This window comes from Saccoglossus kowalevskii, chromosome 13 (genome assembly GCF_978046115.1).
Source record: "Saccoglossus kowalevskii chromosome 13, keSacKowa6.1, whole genome shotgun sequence".
NCBI lineage: Eukaryota > Metazoa > Hemichordata > Enteropneusta > Harrimaniidae > Saccoglossus > Saccoglossus kowalevskii.
Genome location: NC_140653.1, coordinates 10,655,580 through 10,673,430, shown reverse-complemented (window position 1 = coordinate 10,673,430; position 17,851 = coordinate 10,655,580). Strand labels below are relative to the sequence as shown.

The 17,851-nt window shown below is 33.1% G+C and overlaps 1 protein-coding gene across 1 annotated transcript; it reads right to left on the bottom strand.

Annotated features, from left to right (window-relative positions):
- Positions 1-1,267: 1,267 nt before the first annotated feature.
- Positions 1,268-17,844, bottom strand: LOC100375668 (bifunctional peptidase and (3S)-lysyl hydroxylase Jmjd7-like). The gene is made up of 7 exons (XM_006815371.3): positions 17,407-17,844; positions 12,595-12,746; positions 12,062-12,231; positions 7,693-7,847; positions 5,436-5,591; positions 3,508-3,616; positions 1,268-3,192 (listed from the first exon to the last, which is right to left on the bottom strand). The coding sequence occupies exons 1-7, from the start codon at positions 17,712-17,714 to the stop codon at positions 3,019-3,021; spliced, it is 1,224 nt and encodes a 407-aa protein (XP_006815434.2). The 5' UTR covers positions 17,715-17,844; the 3' UTR covers positions 1,268-3,018.
- Positions 17,845-17,851: the final 7 nt, after the last annotated feature.

Sequence of the window (17,851 nt, the reverse complement as noted above, 5' to 3'; positions counted from 1 at the left end):
AGTCTGCACGAGAATAAGCTTGTATGGTATAATTTAGCTTGGTACGTTCTAACTTTCACCTTTTATTTAAACCCTACACAGGTTTTTCTACTATTTCTACTTCTACTATTTTTTTGATATCTAACTAACTTTTGGTAGTTTGCAATCATCTATTTTGACTTTCCAGCTCATTGTTGAACTTTCCAGCTAATTGTTGAACTTTCCAGCTAATTGTTGAACTTTCCAGCAAATTGTTGAACTTTCCAGCTAATTGTTGAACTTTCCAGCTAATTGTTGAACTTTCCAGCTAAATATTGAACTTTCCAGCTAATTGTTGAACTTTCCAGCTAATTGTTGAACTTTCCAGCTAATTGTTGAACTTTCCAGCTAATTGTTGAACTTTACAACTATTGTATTTGCGAACATCTTTATTGACTTACCAGGTAACTTTGCAACTATATTTTAAAAACTTTACATACAAGTTTTTCAACAATTTGTTTTAATTTTCAGCCAACTCTGGCAACTTAGCAAACAACTTTTTCGACCTCCCTACAAACTTTGGCAAAATTGCAACAAATTTGTTAGCTTTACATACACAACTTTTTGACTTTCCAGCTAGTTTTTGCAAATTTGAAAACAATTTTTGGTAATTTGCACATATTTTGCTATTTTAGCTTAATTGAGCCACTTTGCATGCAATTTCTTAACTTTACACATGACTCATTCAACTTTTCAGCAGACTTCTGCAAATTAGTTTTCTACTTTCCATGTAACTTTCACTCCTTTCCGACCAATAGTTGCCAAAATCAAATATAACTTCGGCCTCTTAGCAACCATTTTATACACAACTTTACTATAATAAAGGAACTTTTTTTTAAATGAATCCCCTCATACAGTCCAGTATTATTATACATCTGTCATGGTACAGCATGATGTATTGCAATGAGTATCTGCATGTTACCTTATTAAGAAAAGCAAATTCCAAATATGGAAAGATTCTGCTGCATTTACTTGGTCCATTCTGGCAAGTAGTTGGATTAGGAATATGTATAAAAAATAAGGCTATTAAGGGAATATTATGAAGTATACATTCAGGCAGTAAACAACCACATTAACCTCAGCTATGTGTCATTTGATACTCCAACTGTGCTATCTTTGTGCCTACTTTGTGGTATATCCTAAATAACCTCATACTAACCCCATAAATTATAACAAACAAACATTTTTTATTTTAAACTTGGTATGTTACCCTATTATTTATTTCGCATATGACATTGTATATCAGTGGTTAATTTTATCACAAAGTATATTTTAATTAAACTGTATTGATCAACTCTAAACCTGCACAAGTTCTCTTGATGTTTTGTCGCACTAAGTCTGACAACTAAACCATATATTGTATTCTGAAGATAAAATTATAAAAACAGCCTCAAATGTCACAATCTCAGACAATTCATACATCATTCAATTACACACTTGTCAATTTGAAATAACTAAAACTACAATGCCTTTACATATCCCCTCTACAAATAAAATGAATTGAAAAAGTTACAAATTCTGGTCAGATCACAGCATATGTATAGTGGTTTTAAATATTGCGTCTTGACTGCTACTGAAAAATGACCTCAGTGTAAAGAAATTTTGCGCTTTACAGTACAATGTAACAATAGTATAAAATTGCCATGTATCCAATTGTTTTATACATTTTAACATAGTTAATTTGTAAGATTTTCATAGCCTAAATTGCACTAACTCCATATATACCAAACACAATATGTAAAACCACCGTAACACATTATTTATTACATCGGTGTCATCAGCTTGTTAGCCTGGCATAATCAGTGAGTTGCTGTGAATTCGTCAATGAATTCACTTACTATATTCATGCAATATCTATATCTAAGTGAATTCATCAACGAGAGCACTTCAACTCATACTGGCTTTGTATGTATCATCATTCATATATAACAAATATATCTATCTATATCTAAAATATACACTGTGTAATAAATACATAAAAATCCTATATATATACAAAAACCTCAATAACTCTTATGTTGAGTGAATATATTCCTTAATAATACAAGAACATTGAATGTCTTGTCGGAAAACCAATCCACCACATTTGCCAAAATATCACCTAGAGTGTGGTGGTGGTGACACTAGAATACAGTAGATCCCCATCTCAGCTTTTATTTGCTCTAAGCAATTCTCAGGAAGAGGAGATTAGACATGTCTGTATTCTCTTATTTTACATATTACTGTACTAGTTTAGAAATTCAGCTACATTGGAGCGCAGGATTATACTAAAATCAGTACAAAAATCAATGACTACTGTGAACAAAACAGAGAGTGTTTTATAACTGAGACCTGATGATCAGAACTATGATTGGTTGGTTGGTTAATCTAATTATTTTGGTTTATTATTACAAGTGAGTTGAATTCAACAGAACATAGTACAATGCATTTAATTATTAATTATATTATCTGATTGTAAACTCAATAAATTAATTTTGTAATATTAATAGGATTCATATCACGTCATTAGAACTTTCTCAGCTTATTTCTTGATGTGTGTACAATTTGTGACGTTTCTTCATGCTTTTTTTCATGGTCCTAATTATCACGAATCCTCAATCTTACATTATATGCATGATTTCTGATCTATTTCACCCTCAAAATAAATTTCTCTATCGTCTGATCTGTTAACTGGAAATAGCATCATTGGAATTTCCAAACAATGTGATACGTAACACAACAACAACACAACTATTCCAGAAGTACTATACCAAATTCTCACAAAATAATTATTATATGGTATATTTGAATGAAAACTGAGCCAGAATAGTGAGTGCTGAAATAAGTAACTACATTTGTGATACAGCCAAGACATGATTAAAAAGCTACCCCCTTGTACTCAGTATGAGGAGACATTCCAAATTAGTTTTTTTAAAATTCCCCACATTTCTATAGAATAATGGGGAAATTTTCTTCTCAATTTTCAAAAACGAGATTCTGCACTTAGTGTGATTCTTTGTTTTAGAGCTCATCATGATCGTTATCATTATCGTTTTCCATCAGATCTTCTCTCGGGCCAGAACTCCTATCTTGTGCTAACGACGGAAACAACAGAGCAAAGTCTTCAACAGGAAAATTTAACAACTCATCAAAAGTTACTGTCTTATCTTTGTCTTTGTCTAACATCTGGAATGCCTACGAAACAAAAAACAAACATCACCATAATTATTATGCACCTTTTATATAAATTTGTGGTAATTGCAGAAGTGTTTGCACTCTGCCTGCAAAGAAATGATGATGAGATATTTCTAAGATGGTAAACGACAAAAGTTCATAACCAAAAAGTGTTGCTATTTTTACCTGTTTATTTTGGGAAATATTATTTACATATGAAATGCATTAAGCTGACACTGACTCACTCATGTCTGTGACATCAAACAGACAGAAAATATATGAGCATTTTTTATGTGATGGGCATTTTTTTGATGATGTTGACATGGCGACACTTACATTGAGAGCTTCTTCTGTATTACCACCTTCATCTTTTACATATTCTAGTAAAACTTCTTCTGTAATGGATGACATTCCTAACAAATCAAAGTGGTCATATATTTCGCCTCTGTGAAAAACAAACAAATAAAGACATGCTACAAATGTTATTCCATTGTACAGACAATGTCTTTCTGCTTCAAAAGATACAAAGTTGATAACTTTTTGCATTGTGTGTTTACCAAGCTTGAGTGAACTTTATCAAGACTCACCCAAAATTGCCTAAATTAAACTGACAGCATTTTCCCAATGTTCCCAATTCCCAAGCATGCATAAAATACAAAAAAGTGTTTTGTTACAATAGAAATACTGTTGTTATGATACAAAATAATACAAGCTGAAAAGTTAATTAGTATGCAAATTAAAGTAGTGCTCTGTGAGACAGATGATAGTGCCCAGTGAGACATGTGATAGTGCCTTGTGAGATAAATGATAGTGCCCTGTGAGACATGTGATAGTGCCTTGTGAGATAAATGATAGCCCCCTGTGAGACAAATGATGTGCCCAGTGAGACATACAGTAGTGCCCAGTGAGACATACAATAGTGCTCTGCAAGACATACAATAGTGCCCTGCAAGATATATAATAATGCCTTGTGAGACATATAATGGTGCCCTGCAAGACATATAATAGTGCCCTGCAAGACATATAATAGTGCCCTGCAAGACATATAATAATGCCTTGTGATACATATAATGGTGCCATGCAAGACATATAATAGTGCCTTGTGAGACATATAATAGTGCCTTGTGAGACATATAATAGTGCCTTGTGAGACATATAATAGTGCCCTGCAAGACATATAATAATGCCTTGTGATACATATAATGGTGCCATGCAAGACATATAATAGTGCCTTGTGAGACATATAACAGTGCCCTGCAAGACATATAATAATGCCTTGTGAGACATATAATAGTGCCTTGTGAGACATATAATAGTGCCTTGTGAGACATATAATAGTGCCCTGCAAGACATATAATAATGCCTTGTGATACATATAATGGTGCCATGCAAGACATATAATAGTGCCTTGTGAGACATATAACAGTGCCCTGCAAGACATATAATAATGCCTTGTGAGACATATAATAGTGCCTTGTGAGACATATAATAGTGCCTTGTGAGACATATAATAGTGCCTTGTGAGACATATAACAGTGCCCTGCAAGACATATAATAGTGCCTTGTGAGACATATAATAGTGCCTTGTGAGACATATAATAGTGCCTTGTGAGACGTACAATGTATAATAGTGCCTTGTGAGACATATAATGGTGCCCTGCAAGACATATAATAGTGCCTTGTGAGACATATAATAGTGCCTTGTGAGACATATAATGGTGCCCTGCAAGACATATAATAGTGCCTTGTGAGACATATAATAGTGCCTTGTGAGACATATAATGGTGCCCTGCAAGACATATAATAGTGCCTTGTGAGACATATAATGGTGCCATGCAAGACATCTAATAGTGCCTTGTGAGACATATAATAGTGCCTTGTGAGACATATAACAGTGCCTTGTGAGACATATAATAGAGCCTTGTGAGACATATAATGGTGCCCTGCAAGACATCTAATAGTGCCTTGTGAGACATATAATAGTGCCTTGTGAGACGTATAATGGTGCCCTGCAAGACATATACTGCCCTGCAAGACAGATTATAGTGCCCTGTGAGACAGATTATAGTGCCTTGTGAGACATATTATAGTACCTTGGGAGACGCATGATATTGCCCTGTGAGACATGTGACAGTGGCCTATGAGACAGACGACAGTGCCCTTTGGGACATGCATATAGCGCAGGTACTCCTACAAATGTATCTATAACTTTTAAAAAAACTACCACTATCCATTCATTATGTAAATTTGTAACTCATTCTCACCTGAATTGATGATTACTGTTACCAAATTCAAACTCCGATAATGACATCATATCAGGTAAATCTTCTTTACAATCATGTTCATTGAATGACCACAAATGAGCAAACCATATATTGACAGCAAGATTTCTACCAGATGAACTCACTTGATGAAACCATCTATAATTGACAATCTGATGGTTTAATTGTTGCTGTATACCATGGTACATGTACATCTACTAACTTATATGGAATGAACAGACAATCTGATGGTTTAATTGTTGCTGTATACCATGGCACATCTACTAACTTAGATGAAATGAACAGACAATCTGATGGTTTAATTGTTGCTGTATACCATGGCACATCTACTAACTTATATGGAATGAACAGACAATCTGATGGTTTAATTGTTGCTGTATACCATGGCACATCTACTAACTTATATGGAATGAACAGACAATCTGATGGTTTAATTGTTGCTGTATACCATGGTACATCTACTAACTTATATGAAATGAACAGACAATCTGATGGTTTAATTGTTGCTGTATACCATGGCACATCTACTAACTTATATGAAATGAACAGACAATCTGATGGTTTCATTGTTGCTGTATACCATGGCACATCTACTAACTTATATGGAATGAACAGACAATCTGATGGTTTAATTGTTGCTGTATACCATGGCACATCTACTAACTTAGATGAAATGAACAGACAATCTGATGGTTTAATTGTTGCTGTATACCATGGCACATCTACTAACTTGTATGAAATGAACAGACAATCTGATGGTTTCATTGTTGCTGTATACCATGGCACATCTACTACTTTGTATGAAATGAACAGACAATCTGATGGTTTAATTGTTGCTGTATACCATGGCACATCTACTAACTTGTATGAAATGAACAGACAATCTGATGGTGTCATTGTTGCTGTATACCATGGCACATTTACTAACTTGTATGAAATGAACAGACAATCTGATGGTTTAATTGTTGCTGTAAGTCGCGGTTTCGACTAAGTCATGTAGTTATAAATTGTACAAATTATACGAAAGCAACGCAATTTCAAGTCGACAATGTTGAAATATTCACAACCCGTATGTAAACAATGGAAATTAAGTTTGCGTAATTATTACAAAGGCAATGCATTATCAAGTCGGCAAAGTTTAAATATTCACAGCCAGTATGTAGACAACAGAAAATAAGTTTGCGTAACTATTGCAAAGGCAACGCATTATCAAGTCGGCAAAGTTGAAATATTCACAGCCAGTACGTAAACAATGGAAAATAAGTTTGCGTAATTATTACAAAGGCAACACATTATCAAGTCGGCAAAGTTTAAATAATCACAGCAAGTACGTAGACAACGGAAAATAAGTTTGCGTAATTATTACGAAGGCAACGCATTATCACGTCGGCAATGGTGAAATATTCACAACCAGAACAGTAACAATTTTTACGTAGGCAACGCAGAGCCAGTAAAAATTTGCGTAATGCGATGTGTATAATAACAAGGTCAACGCGCGGAGCGCGAATGGTCACTAAGGTAACAACCCACTTGTTCAGCGCGTGACTTGGGGTTAAACTTGGGCCAAGGTTTATTAGATTAGTCAGTTTCGCCAAGAAGTGCGCTATTTTTTTCGCTGATCACCCAGTTGTTGTAGTATATATTGTAGCACCAAGTGTGTGACACTCCCTCTTCGGCTTCGGCTTGCTTTTCCTACTTAGTGCATGGTCTCGAGGTAACGTAAACTGCGGCCTCTCGTCGAGTGTTTTACACTTGGAATTTATACTTCGCCCGATTATATTTGTATACGCGAAACATTAATCTTTTAAAATAAATCCTGAGACCATACATGATGTAAATTCAAAATAATGTGATAATATTTTACATTATGTGGGGTCTACATTATTCTGGATTGCTTTGCGATGTTATACCAAGACTCGTGAAAATAAAATAGTGTTCTTCTGCGAACTAATAGAGACGATTTTTCCAATCTTCTGGTACCACTCGATTTTTATTATTTGAACTTGGGTGTAAATTGCCATGCGAGCCTACCGCACACAACCGCGGTAAACCGGGGTCATGTAATCTATGCATAAATTTGCATAAAATGCGGTCGACCGGCGAGCACCCACCACCACCGCGGTAATGACCGCGGTTAACCGCGAGTTTGATTTCCTACTCTTCCCTTATATGGAATGAACAGACAATCTGATGGTTTAATTGTTGCTGTATACCATGGCACATATGTACATCTACTTACTTATATGGAATGAACAGACAATCTGATGGTTTCATTGTTGCTGTATACCATGGCACATTTTTTAAACCAGGGTATTTAGTCATATTTACTTTATCTACATCAACACCACAAAATGAGCCTTCTGGGTGGTCAATGTCAATGTGCTCTGATTCTTTCTGTTAATATAAAAATAAAAAACGTTGTACCAAAACAAGCAGAATGGTTGGTGAAATGTAGACATTCATCTGATTTTGCCATTAAGAAATTAGTCACCATGAAGCATGTTTTAAAAAAGTTAGTTTAATTTATTATAAAATAACTTATTATAAAATGTGTATTTTGTTTTAATTTTTTGGAAAAAAATGATTTTTTCTTTAAAAAAAAAAGTAATTTAAAAAAAAATCAAAGAAAGCTTAGAAAGAACTCCCATGTGCTGAGAGTATTGGAGACACATTAAATATAATTCGAAATTACTTAGCTGAAAACTAATTATGCAAATCAGAAAATTAATATGACCACATTTGAGTGTAAAACTAATGAGGTCTGCGCAATGTAACAGAAAATCTATGTCTCCAAGTTTAATTGAAATGTGATTAGAACCAAAAAATTATGAATTATTAAGCTTATTAGGGAATTAATATGAACAGATTTTTACCCCAAACTAATTAGGTTTGTACATTGTCCTAGAGCATCTTTGTACTAAGTTTCATTGAAATGGAATAATTACTACCGTGAAAAACTCCAAAATTTCGACCCCTCTAAAAATTCGATCGCCTATTTATTTGACGGGTTTCGGTGTTTTATTTACCTCAAAATTTTCGACTCCACTAAAAATTGCCGACTCATTCTTATTCGAAAATTGCGACCAGTTTTAGTTTTCCCCCAAACGAAAAAAAACCCGATGTGAGCGTTCAAACGGGACCTTCCTCGAAGGCAAGAATCCGGGTTTCTGATTGACTGAGAGATTTTTATTTTATTGGTAACGAAAATATATTCTAAATAAACGAAGTTTCAAATAAAAACGAACACAAAAATCTCGGCATGCTGCGTTTCTGAATTGTTGATTATTACTGTACTCAGTAGTGATTATAATAATGTACACAAAATAAATTTGTTGAATGGTTATGAAATACAAATAAAAGTCAACTTAGTTTCATCGTAAGCGAATGATTCCGGTCTCGTATAAACGTTTGATGCTGTAGGATATCCGCCATGTTCTCTTAGGTCAAATAGGTCAAATCGCTAATTAACCAATCAAAAAGCTAGATGATGCCAACGTGTTCAAATTACCATAGCTTATTTAAATATGTTAATGTTATTGAACGCAATGCGGAAGAGATTGATGTTGTAGTACGATATTTTGGCTTGGATTTTGATGCGAAAACGGCATGATTTTTTTTAAATAAAAAAATTAGTTGTTTTTAAAAAATAAACTGGTCATCTGAAGAATAATTTAACATTGTTCACAGTGATAACAGCTCATTCTCGAAAGGAAGCTTACCCGCTCACGCTAGTCACGATAAAAATCATACACGTGTACTCTTGAATAGACAGACGTCAATGACTACGGTAAAACTTACTCTATTTTAGCCGGCAGGATTGATTGAAATGTCCGAAAAATGACGCCAAAATACACCTTAAAAGTCCCATTTTATTTTCTTAAATCCAATTTTATTTTTTAATCCAAGGGCGAATTTACGGCAGAATTTGGTCCCTCAAATAAGGGACACGTGAGCTTTGATTCTAACCAGATACATTGCACTGGGTCGGGGAGATAGTTTGCTAAACTTCCATGTATCTTTTGTCCAATGGGTACCTGTACTTCGAACATTCGCAAGTTTTCCTAGGTAGTGCGAGACAGCTTTGTCTTTTGACCTATTAGTTTTGTGCTGACCTCTTCTCCGCGTCTTGATGTTTTGTTTTGCTTGTCATAATACTCACTGATTGATGACTTTGTTTAGATTTTGAGTTACAACTCGGCCACGACCTTTGCTTTTACCGTGAAACATGAGGAAGTTTACGTCAATTGACGGACATTGCATTTTTTAAAAACTAATGAAGCACACTGTCTATCATCCCCATTTTTTCATTTGCTGATTTCTATTCTGAAAAATTCGACCGTCCGAAAATGCACCTTAATTTTGACTCTAAAAACACGTCACATTTCTAACACCAATTATTTAAAACCGGTCGAAATTTTGGAGTTTTTACGGTACTTTAGATATCAGTGTGAAAGCTTAAAATTGGTTAATTATGCAAATTAGGTAATTAATATGTACAGATTTTAACCCACAATTATTCAGGTCTGTCTATTGTCCTACAGCATCCATGTACATTCATTGATATGTGATGTATAGTACCTGAGATATCAGTGTGAAAGTTGGTTAATTATGCAAATTAGGTGATTAATATGCACAAATATTTACCGGAAACTAATTGGGTCTGCATAATTCTAGATTCATTGAAATGTGATGATTAGTACTTTAGATATCAGTAGAAAAGCTGAAAATTAATTATGCAAATTAGGTAATTAATATGCACAATTATTTACCCTAAAACTAATCAGGTCTCTGCATAGTCCTAAAGGATCTATGTACCAAGTTTCATTGAAATGCGATGATTAGTACTTGAGATACCCGTGGAAAAGCTGAAAATTAACTAATTATGCAAATTAGGTGATTAATATGCACAAATATTTATCGAAAACAATCAATCTCTGCATAGTCCTTCGAGTATGTAAGTACCAAGTTTCATTGAAATGTAATGCTAACTACTTATATCAAATGCTGAAAATTAATTAATTATGCAAATTAGGTAATTAATATGTACTGATATTACCATAAAAACTATCAGGTCTGTGCAGTGTCGTATGACATCTATGTACCAAGTTTCATTGAAATGTGATGATTAGTACTTGAGATATCAGTGGAAAAACCGAAAATTGACTAATCATTATGCAAATTAGGTAATTAGTATCCACGGATTATTACCAAAAACTAATCAAAACCTAGCATTAGTTCAGAGCATCTATGTACCAAGTTTCATCAAAATCCAATGAGTGGTTGTTTAGATATCAGTGGAACAGTCATGGAACCACTAAAAAATAGCTAATTATCATGCAAAATAGGTAATTAATATGCACGGATTTTTACCAAAAATTAATCAAATCTGCGCATATGTTCAGAGCATCTATGTACCAAGTTTCATCAAAATCCAATGAGTGGTTCTTTAGATATCAGTGGAACAGTCATAGAACAGCTAAAAATTAGCTAATTATCATGCAAATTAGGTAATTAACGAGCATGGATTTTTACCAAAACCTAATCAAATCTGCGCATTGGCCCAGAGCATCTATGCACCAAGTTTCATCAAAAACCGATGTATGGTTCTTGAGATAGCAGTGGAACAGTCGGACACACACACATACACACACACATACACACATACAGACACACTAACTGCAAAGACTCCCATTTTGTGCTTCGCACATGGGAGTCAAAAATCTGTGCCAATTACAAATTCAGACTGACATACATCAGGGAGAGCACTAAACAAACTTTGCAGAACACTTTTGCACCTTTATAAAAACATTTGTTTATTAAAATGCTGAATTGTGTGAACAATATCAACACAGTTATTTACTAAAAAATACTTTATTTTAGCTGGAATTAATTTTTGCTGAAAAGACTTTTTAGGTGTTTTGTATAGAATTTATTTTCACTGATTTTTGAAGAGTTGAATGTGAAACATAGGAAAAAGGTATTTTCGCTTGATTTTATGTTATCCTTTCAGCGAAAAAAAGGTTCTAAGTGAAATACTATTAAAGTAAAATACTACAGTGGTTTGACATGAATGTGAAATGCTGACATTGATCTGCTCAGAGAGAAGATTATCATATAATTATCATACATTGATCATCGTCTTAATAATGATAGACATATATAAGATGATATCAAGTCAAGATGATCCGTTCATCACTGCAGAACAGTACAAGCATTACAAAGTTCAATCAAACTCAAAATAGATGTGGCTGTATACTCTGAATGTTATTTTATATACAATATAATGATTTTTGTTTAATCATGAAATTAAAAATACATGAATATTTAATGACTCTACAGTAGATAGTTTCAATGCATTCTGGGAACATTTGCACCAATCGAAAGTTCTGTACCATATGACACAGTACTTCTATACACAATGTACTGTTCCTTCTAGTTTTACACATACATGTAGTGGTTTACCATGCTTACACACAGAAATAATATTGATATGGTAATTATCTTTAGTTTAATAAAATAAATATGCAAAGTATTTGCCATGCATGAGTATAAACCTTATACATTTTTGTACTTTATGTAGGATACATATGAGAAAATAAAATACTTACTCTGTCAACCATAATAAGTTCTTTTTCACCATCCATTAGACAGTTTATATTGTCCAAAGCATCAAAGTGTAACACAGATTTAGTTCCACCACTACTGAACCATATGACAGCATCCAGTAAGACTTTTTGAAAACCTCCACACAGCATACATTTTAACAACATATATTCATCTGAGAAGAAACCATAATATACATTAAATTATTAAACATCAGACATCAAAAACAATAGAATACTCTTGTCGTAAATTGCTGTATAGAATTTGACTGTCTTCCTTCCTTCATATTTACGTCACATTCAAAGACTGTGCTATAAAATATGTAAAATAATAAGGTTCTCACAAGAATATGGCAAAGCATGTACTCAGGCAGTATAAAAATGGATCATTTTCCGCTACATGTTAGTTGTTACTATCACTACACTGCAGTGCCTCCTAGCATACTTCGCAGTATTTTGGTAATAGCCTCATAATATACTCCTTAATTTTTGTACCAATGTGACATTTTAGGACAACACTGCCGTAGATATTTACCTACCTTTCATCTCATTGTGCATACTTTGTACCATATAAACATCAGATTTAGAATAAACGTCAAGAAAACTACTAAAACTCATATGATATAATTCCTTTGATCGATTTTCTTTTTTTCCTTCTTCCACTTCTGCTTCTAATTTTCCATATTTCTTCCTGCATCAAAATAAATCTTATTAAACAGACATGATAGAGGTATGTTGGGTACTACATGGACATGACAGAGGTACATGTATGCTCCATGTATTTATTGGACATGACAGGAATGCTGGGTATTTTGCACTACCATGGGCGCGACAGAGGTACCGTATGCAGGGTACCCGGTATTAAATGGCATTTAAATTACTTATAAAATAAACAAATATTAGGAGTAACATACAATGTAAATAAAAACAATAGCATACAATGTACAAATGTATCTATAGTTATTATTGCTACAGTCACCGTGAAAAATATGTCATAGAATATCAATGAGTTTTTTTTTTCTAATTATTATTTTTATGATTTTGCAAATGGTAACTCTTTCTTTAGTGTCACTGTGAGGTCACAACCATTTTTTATTTTAATAGGCCTTTGAAGCTAACATTTTTAAAGCACAGAAATACTACACAGATATTGTAATGCTTTTCACTGAGCTGCTATATGAATTTTAGCAAATCAGAACTGATCAAAAATTGAAAAAATGGAGCTGTGACACTAAAACAAATTCAGACCATGTATAGGTGTAGGTTTGAAGGCTACAACCATCAAAATTTGTCTACCATAAATAATATCAAGATACCTTTATGTAAATGTAGTAATTTATTGATACAACATCATATGATAGAAGTGCACTCAGTAGACCCATATAGTACTAAGTAAACATGAACATATGATTAATACATTGTAGATTACTGTTATTACTAAATACATGTACAAATGTATGAAGTGGTATTATTATCTAATATTAATTTTTTCACTATGATACATGTACATTCTGGCATTTACAACTGTATATGTGTATGTTGTCCTATAATTTTGTCATTTTAAAAAGATTTTTCAATTTTAATGACAAATGCTTATATTGTTTGGGAAATATAATTGAAATATTCTCATTGATAATAAATTTGTACCACCAGAAAGAACTAGAATGTGTGACCTTTGTTTTTTTTTTTTTTTTTTTTTTTTGGGGGGGGGGGGGGGGTCATGCATAAGACATTGCCAGGTTTCAATTACACTAAATGTATTTGAGAAGATAAAATTCCAGTAATCTTGCTCTAAACTGTAATGATATGTTTTGATGGTTTTGAATAAATGATGCAACTTCAATTTATGTCTTTTTTCTGCTCTGCTTATTTTCATAATACATGTACTTGTTTTGATATTTTTTTGACGAGAGGCAGAACATTTTGTTTTAACTCTTTGAGCACTATTCAATATTCAATTCAATGTGTTGTAATCTTACTGTATAATAAATATCATTCTATAAGACCTGTCCTCTCGTCAGTATTTTGACTTCTGTTGAAAGAAATACTCATTCCCTGTGGCCATTTTGAATATTCATACTGCTGGGGAGAACCCTGCCAGTATCAACTTTCAACACCAGCAACAAAATGATTGTGTACAGTCTAGTATTCCCCGCATGAAATAATAAAAACTAACAAACCTTTGAGTCCAAAATTAAAAGCAATATCTGAAACTGTTAGTATGATCTGAAAATATGATGAAATTTAGTGAAAATTTAACAAAATATGAAAATATTTGCATTATATTTTGGGCAGAATTTATCTGGCAGTCAAAGGGTTGATAACTCATTCTAATTAACGAATGGTTGCGCAATTCATTCCATTTTATTACAAACCTAGCCCAGCTCAGTTTATATATTTGTGTTGATCCATCACATCTACATTGTATATTGCACAGTACCATATTTGCACTATTAGATTGGACATCACCAAAATTTCTTTTGTACTTTCATACATGTATATTGTACTAGAGTACACATGTATTCACTGGGTTCAATTTATGTGAATTTAATGTTGCAGAGGTACATGTACAACTGTATTCACCAGGTTTTAAATTCACTGGATTATGAAAAACAACAAATCATATTACATTGTTAAATTTTAATATTGACCGGGTTTTAAATTCACCGGTTTATGAAAAACAACAATTCATTTTATATTGTTAAATTTTAATATTGATCGGGTTTTAAATTCACTGGATTATGAAAAACGGCAAAATTCATGTTATTGTTAAATTTGAATATTCACTTAGTATTAATTTAGTGCATTTCACTACCAGCAAAATAAGCGAGAATAAAAGCCAGTGAAAAACCCTATACAGTATTTCAAATACTGTTGCCTAGTTACCAACATTGCTCTCTGATCCTTTTTTCAATAGTTTGCTATATATCTAAGCTCTGACATGTAGAACATCAAAAGGTATTTAGCATTATGGAATCACAGGCTGAGTACACAGAAACACATAAACAACAACCAATAGCATACATGTAACTATGTGCTGGAACATAACAAATATGACATGTCTCTATCATTCACATAACCACAATCACTATTCTCATAAAATATGACCATTTCCTAGAACAGTAAATAAACTGAACTGGTACATAAATATTAATACATGTGTGCAAAAACGTATTTTTAAATGTAGTAAGTCATTAAATATCATTGTTCAAAATATGAAACTAAGCGAACCTTTCGATTCTAAGACTAATCTGGATTATTTGAAGCTTCACTCCAGGGAAAAATGAACTATGAATACTTTATAGAATAAGGGAGATTATAACTGCCTCAATCTGAAAATAACACATCAGACAGTGCTACAGTTAGACTTAACAAATAAAATATTTATAAAAATTCTCAAGCGAAAAGATATTGCAATATATTGAGACGGTGAACTGAACTGAATACTGTAAAATCTGTATTAGAAGCCGCGGCTTCTATTAAAATGATACAATGAAAGGGATGCGGCTTCTATTAGAGCATCTACACATATGAGAAATGGTGAATTTTTGGTTCTCAATTTTTCAAAAAGAATGGGTGCGACTTCTATCAAGGATGCGGCTTCTAATACAGATTTTACGGTAGATATTTTTTACTACAGTAGTTTCTGAGACTTATGCTGAGACTTGTAACTTACAAGTTATAAGTATTAATAAATATATATAAGTCATACTTGTATTATATGGGCTAAATGTATGAGTTAATTAATATAAATTAGCCAAAATGTCCAGGGTGGAAAATGGTGGCCAAAACATTCATGATCAAAACTTTATTTGTCCATTGTTTACTGTACTGAGAAATGAATGTTAAAAGACGTGGTTATTTGTATATACATATTCTTTAGTAGGCTTGGTTCTTTCTTAGTCAGTACTAGATGCAAACACATTACCTTTAATTGTATGTATGTAGAGTGAAGTATGAATACAACTAATGTGATAGAGTAGTGTCTTATATCAGATTATGAACAGACTTTGAAAAAATATGAAGTGTGTATACATGTACTGCTGAAAAAAATGATTTTAGAATGCTTGAATCAAAGTAACTGACATACATACATGATATATGTATATGATGCACTGTACAATACATAAACTTAACCTTGCACATTAATATGGCAAAATTATTGGTGCTAGTAATACAAGTAATTTAGAATCTTATAAATTACAATTAGTTGTCACTATCACATGTAATATCTGAAACAGCTGCTACATGTATGTTTTGAAATTGAACAGTAAAAAATATAATAAATCAATTTTTATCTAAGTGTCTTACATGTAAAGGTATTCTCATTTTCATTTCTGTCGTTGATTGTTTTGTTTATTCATCTTGTCTTGTCTAAAAAAAAAGTATTTACTCAAACTTAACTGCAGGAGTGATTATTAATGACATTTGACATTCATAATTTTACAGATGTGAATGTACCGCTATTATGTATTGTAATGTACAAAATAAGGTGAAGAACAAGACAACCATCTAATTGAATGAATAATTTCTTGATCATTAGAAACTCTGGGATTGCAGAAAAACTGTGTTCTTCACTTAGTTTTTTGGTTAATATGTTTTATCCATGATGAATTCGTTGTATTTTTTTCCAACTATGTGGAGTATTTTTTTCTCTATTTTTTCCCCCAATGATTTCTTTCTGTGCAATTTTTTTCTCAGTTCTCACCCACCTCCCAGTATCAGAATGGTAAGATTACCATGAAATCTGTTGTCATTGCACAGTTGTATTATATTTTCAACCAAAAACTGTTAAGATTATTTCATTATATCATATGGGTATATGTTTTCAAGGTTATTACATATGTGAATATAAAATAATAAATAGTAAACATTGCTCTCAGGCACTTGTTCATTTTAATAAATTTCAATGGCAGTTGAATCAAACCACCCAAATGAGCACAGTGCGCATCAATTGAAACTGTTTTAATTGTATTGAATCAGTCAATAGAAACCTCTCTAAATGTTAAATTTATAATGAATGGAATACCTTTGTTGCACCCAGAGTAACCATACATCATTATGTATTTTTTTCTAATTCATCTTGGGATATTTAGTAAATTTTGAAGAAAAAAATTACATCTATTAAATGAGATACTGCATAGCATGCACAGAAAAAAATGCCACCTGAGAAAAACTTGAGATTATATTCCAGTCGGTAGTGATACCAGGAGTGGGACTTGAAAAAAAAAGATCTTTTAAATTAAAGTACCCCTCCCATTGCCCTACATGTATCTAATGACATAAGATTGGTTTATGTACAGTCCCTCTATCACGTCAATGGTTTACAAGGACAACCATGCTTATCTTACCTTAAGTATTCATCGGTCCATAGCAGATACGATTTCATTGCCTTCCCAGCTCCACGAAACAAAACAGGTTTTCCTGGTTTTACGTATTGTTCAAAGAACGTTTTTGGGTCTGGTACTTCATCTAACACTTCTATTGTGCCTTCGGGAGGCCGGTGAGCGCCAAGTGGTTTCATGTGCCCCGGGATATTTACCAACGTTTCCAAGTTTGGCCCGTCGACAGTCTTGGTACTTGGGTCTATATTCACGTCGCTGATTGTGTTGCATTGGTGGCCGAAACACAACACAACCAGCAAACACAATATATACATGTTTTTAAGCTAGGCTCAAACAAACTACACAGCGACTCAATCTACTGTGTTAATTCCGGGTTCGCCAGGCATGTAGTGATCGAACTGATTCCTGGGTAATGCAGGGAACCACGGGAAATCACGTGATCACAGAAGTC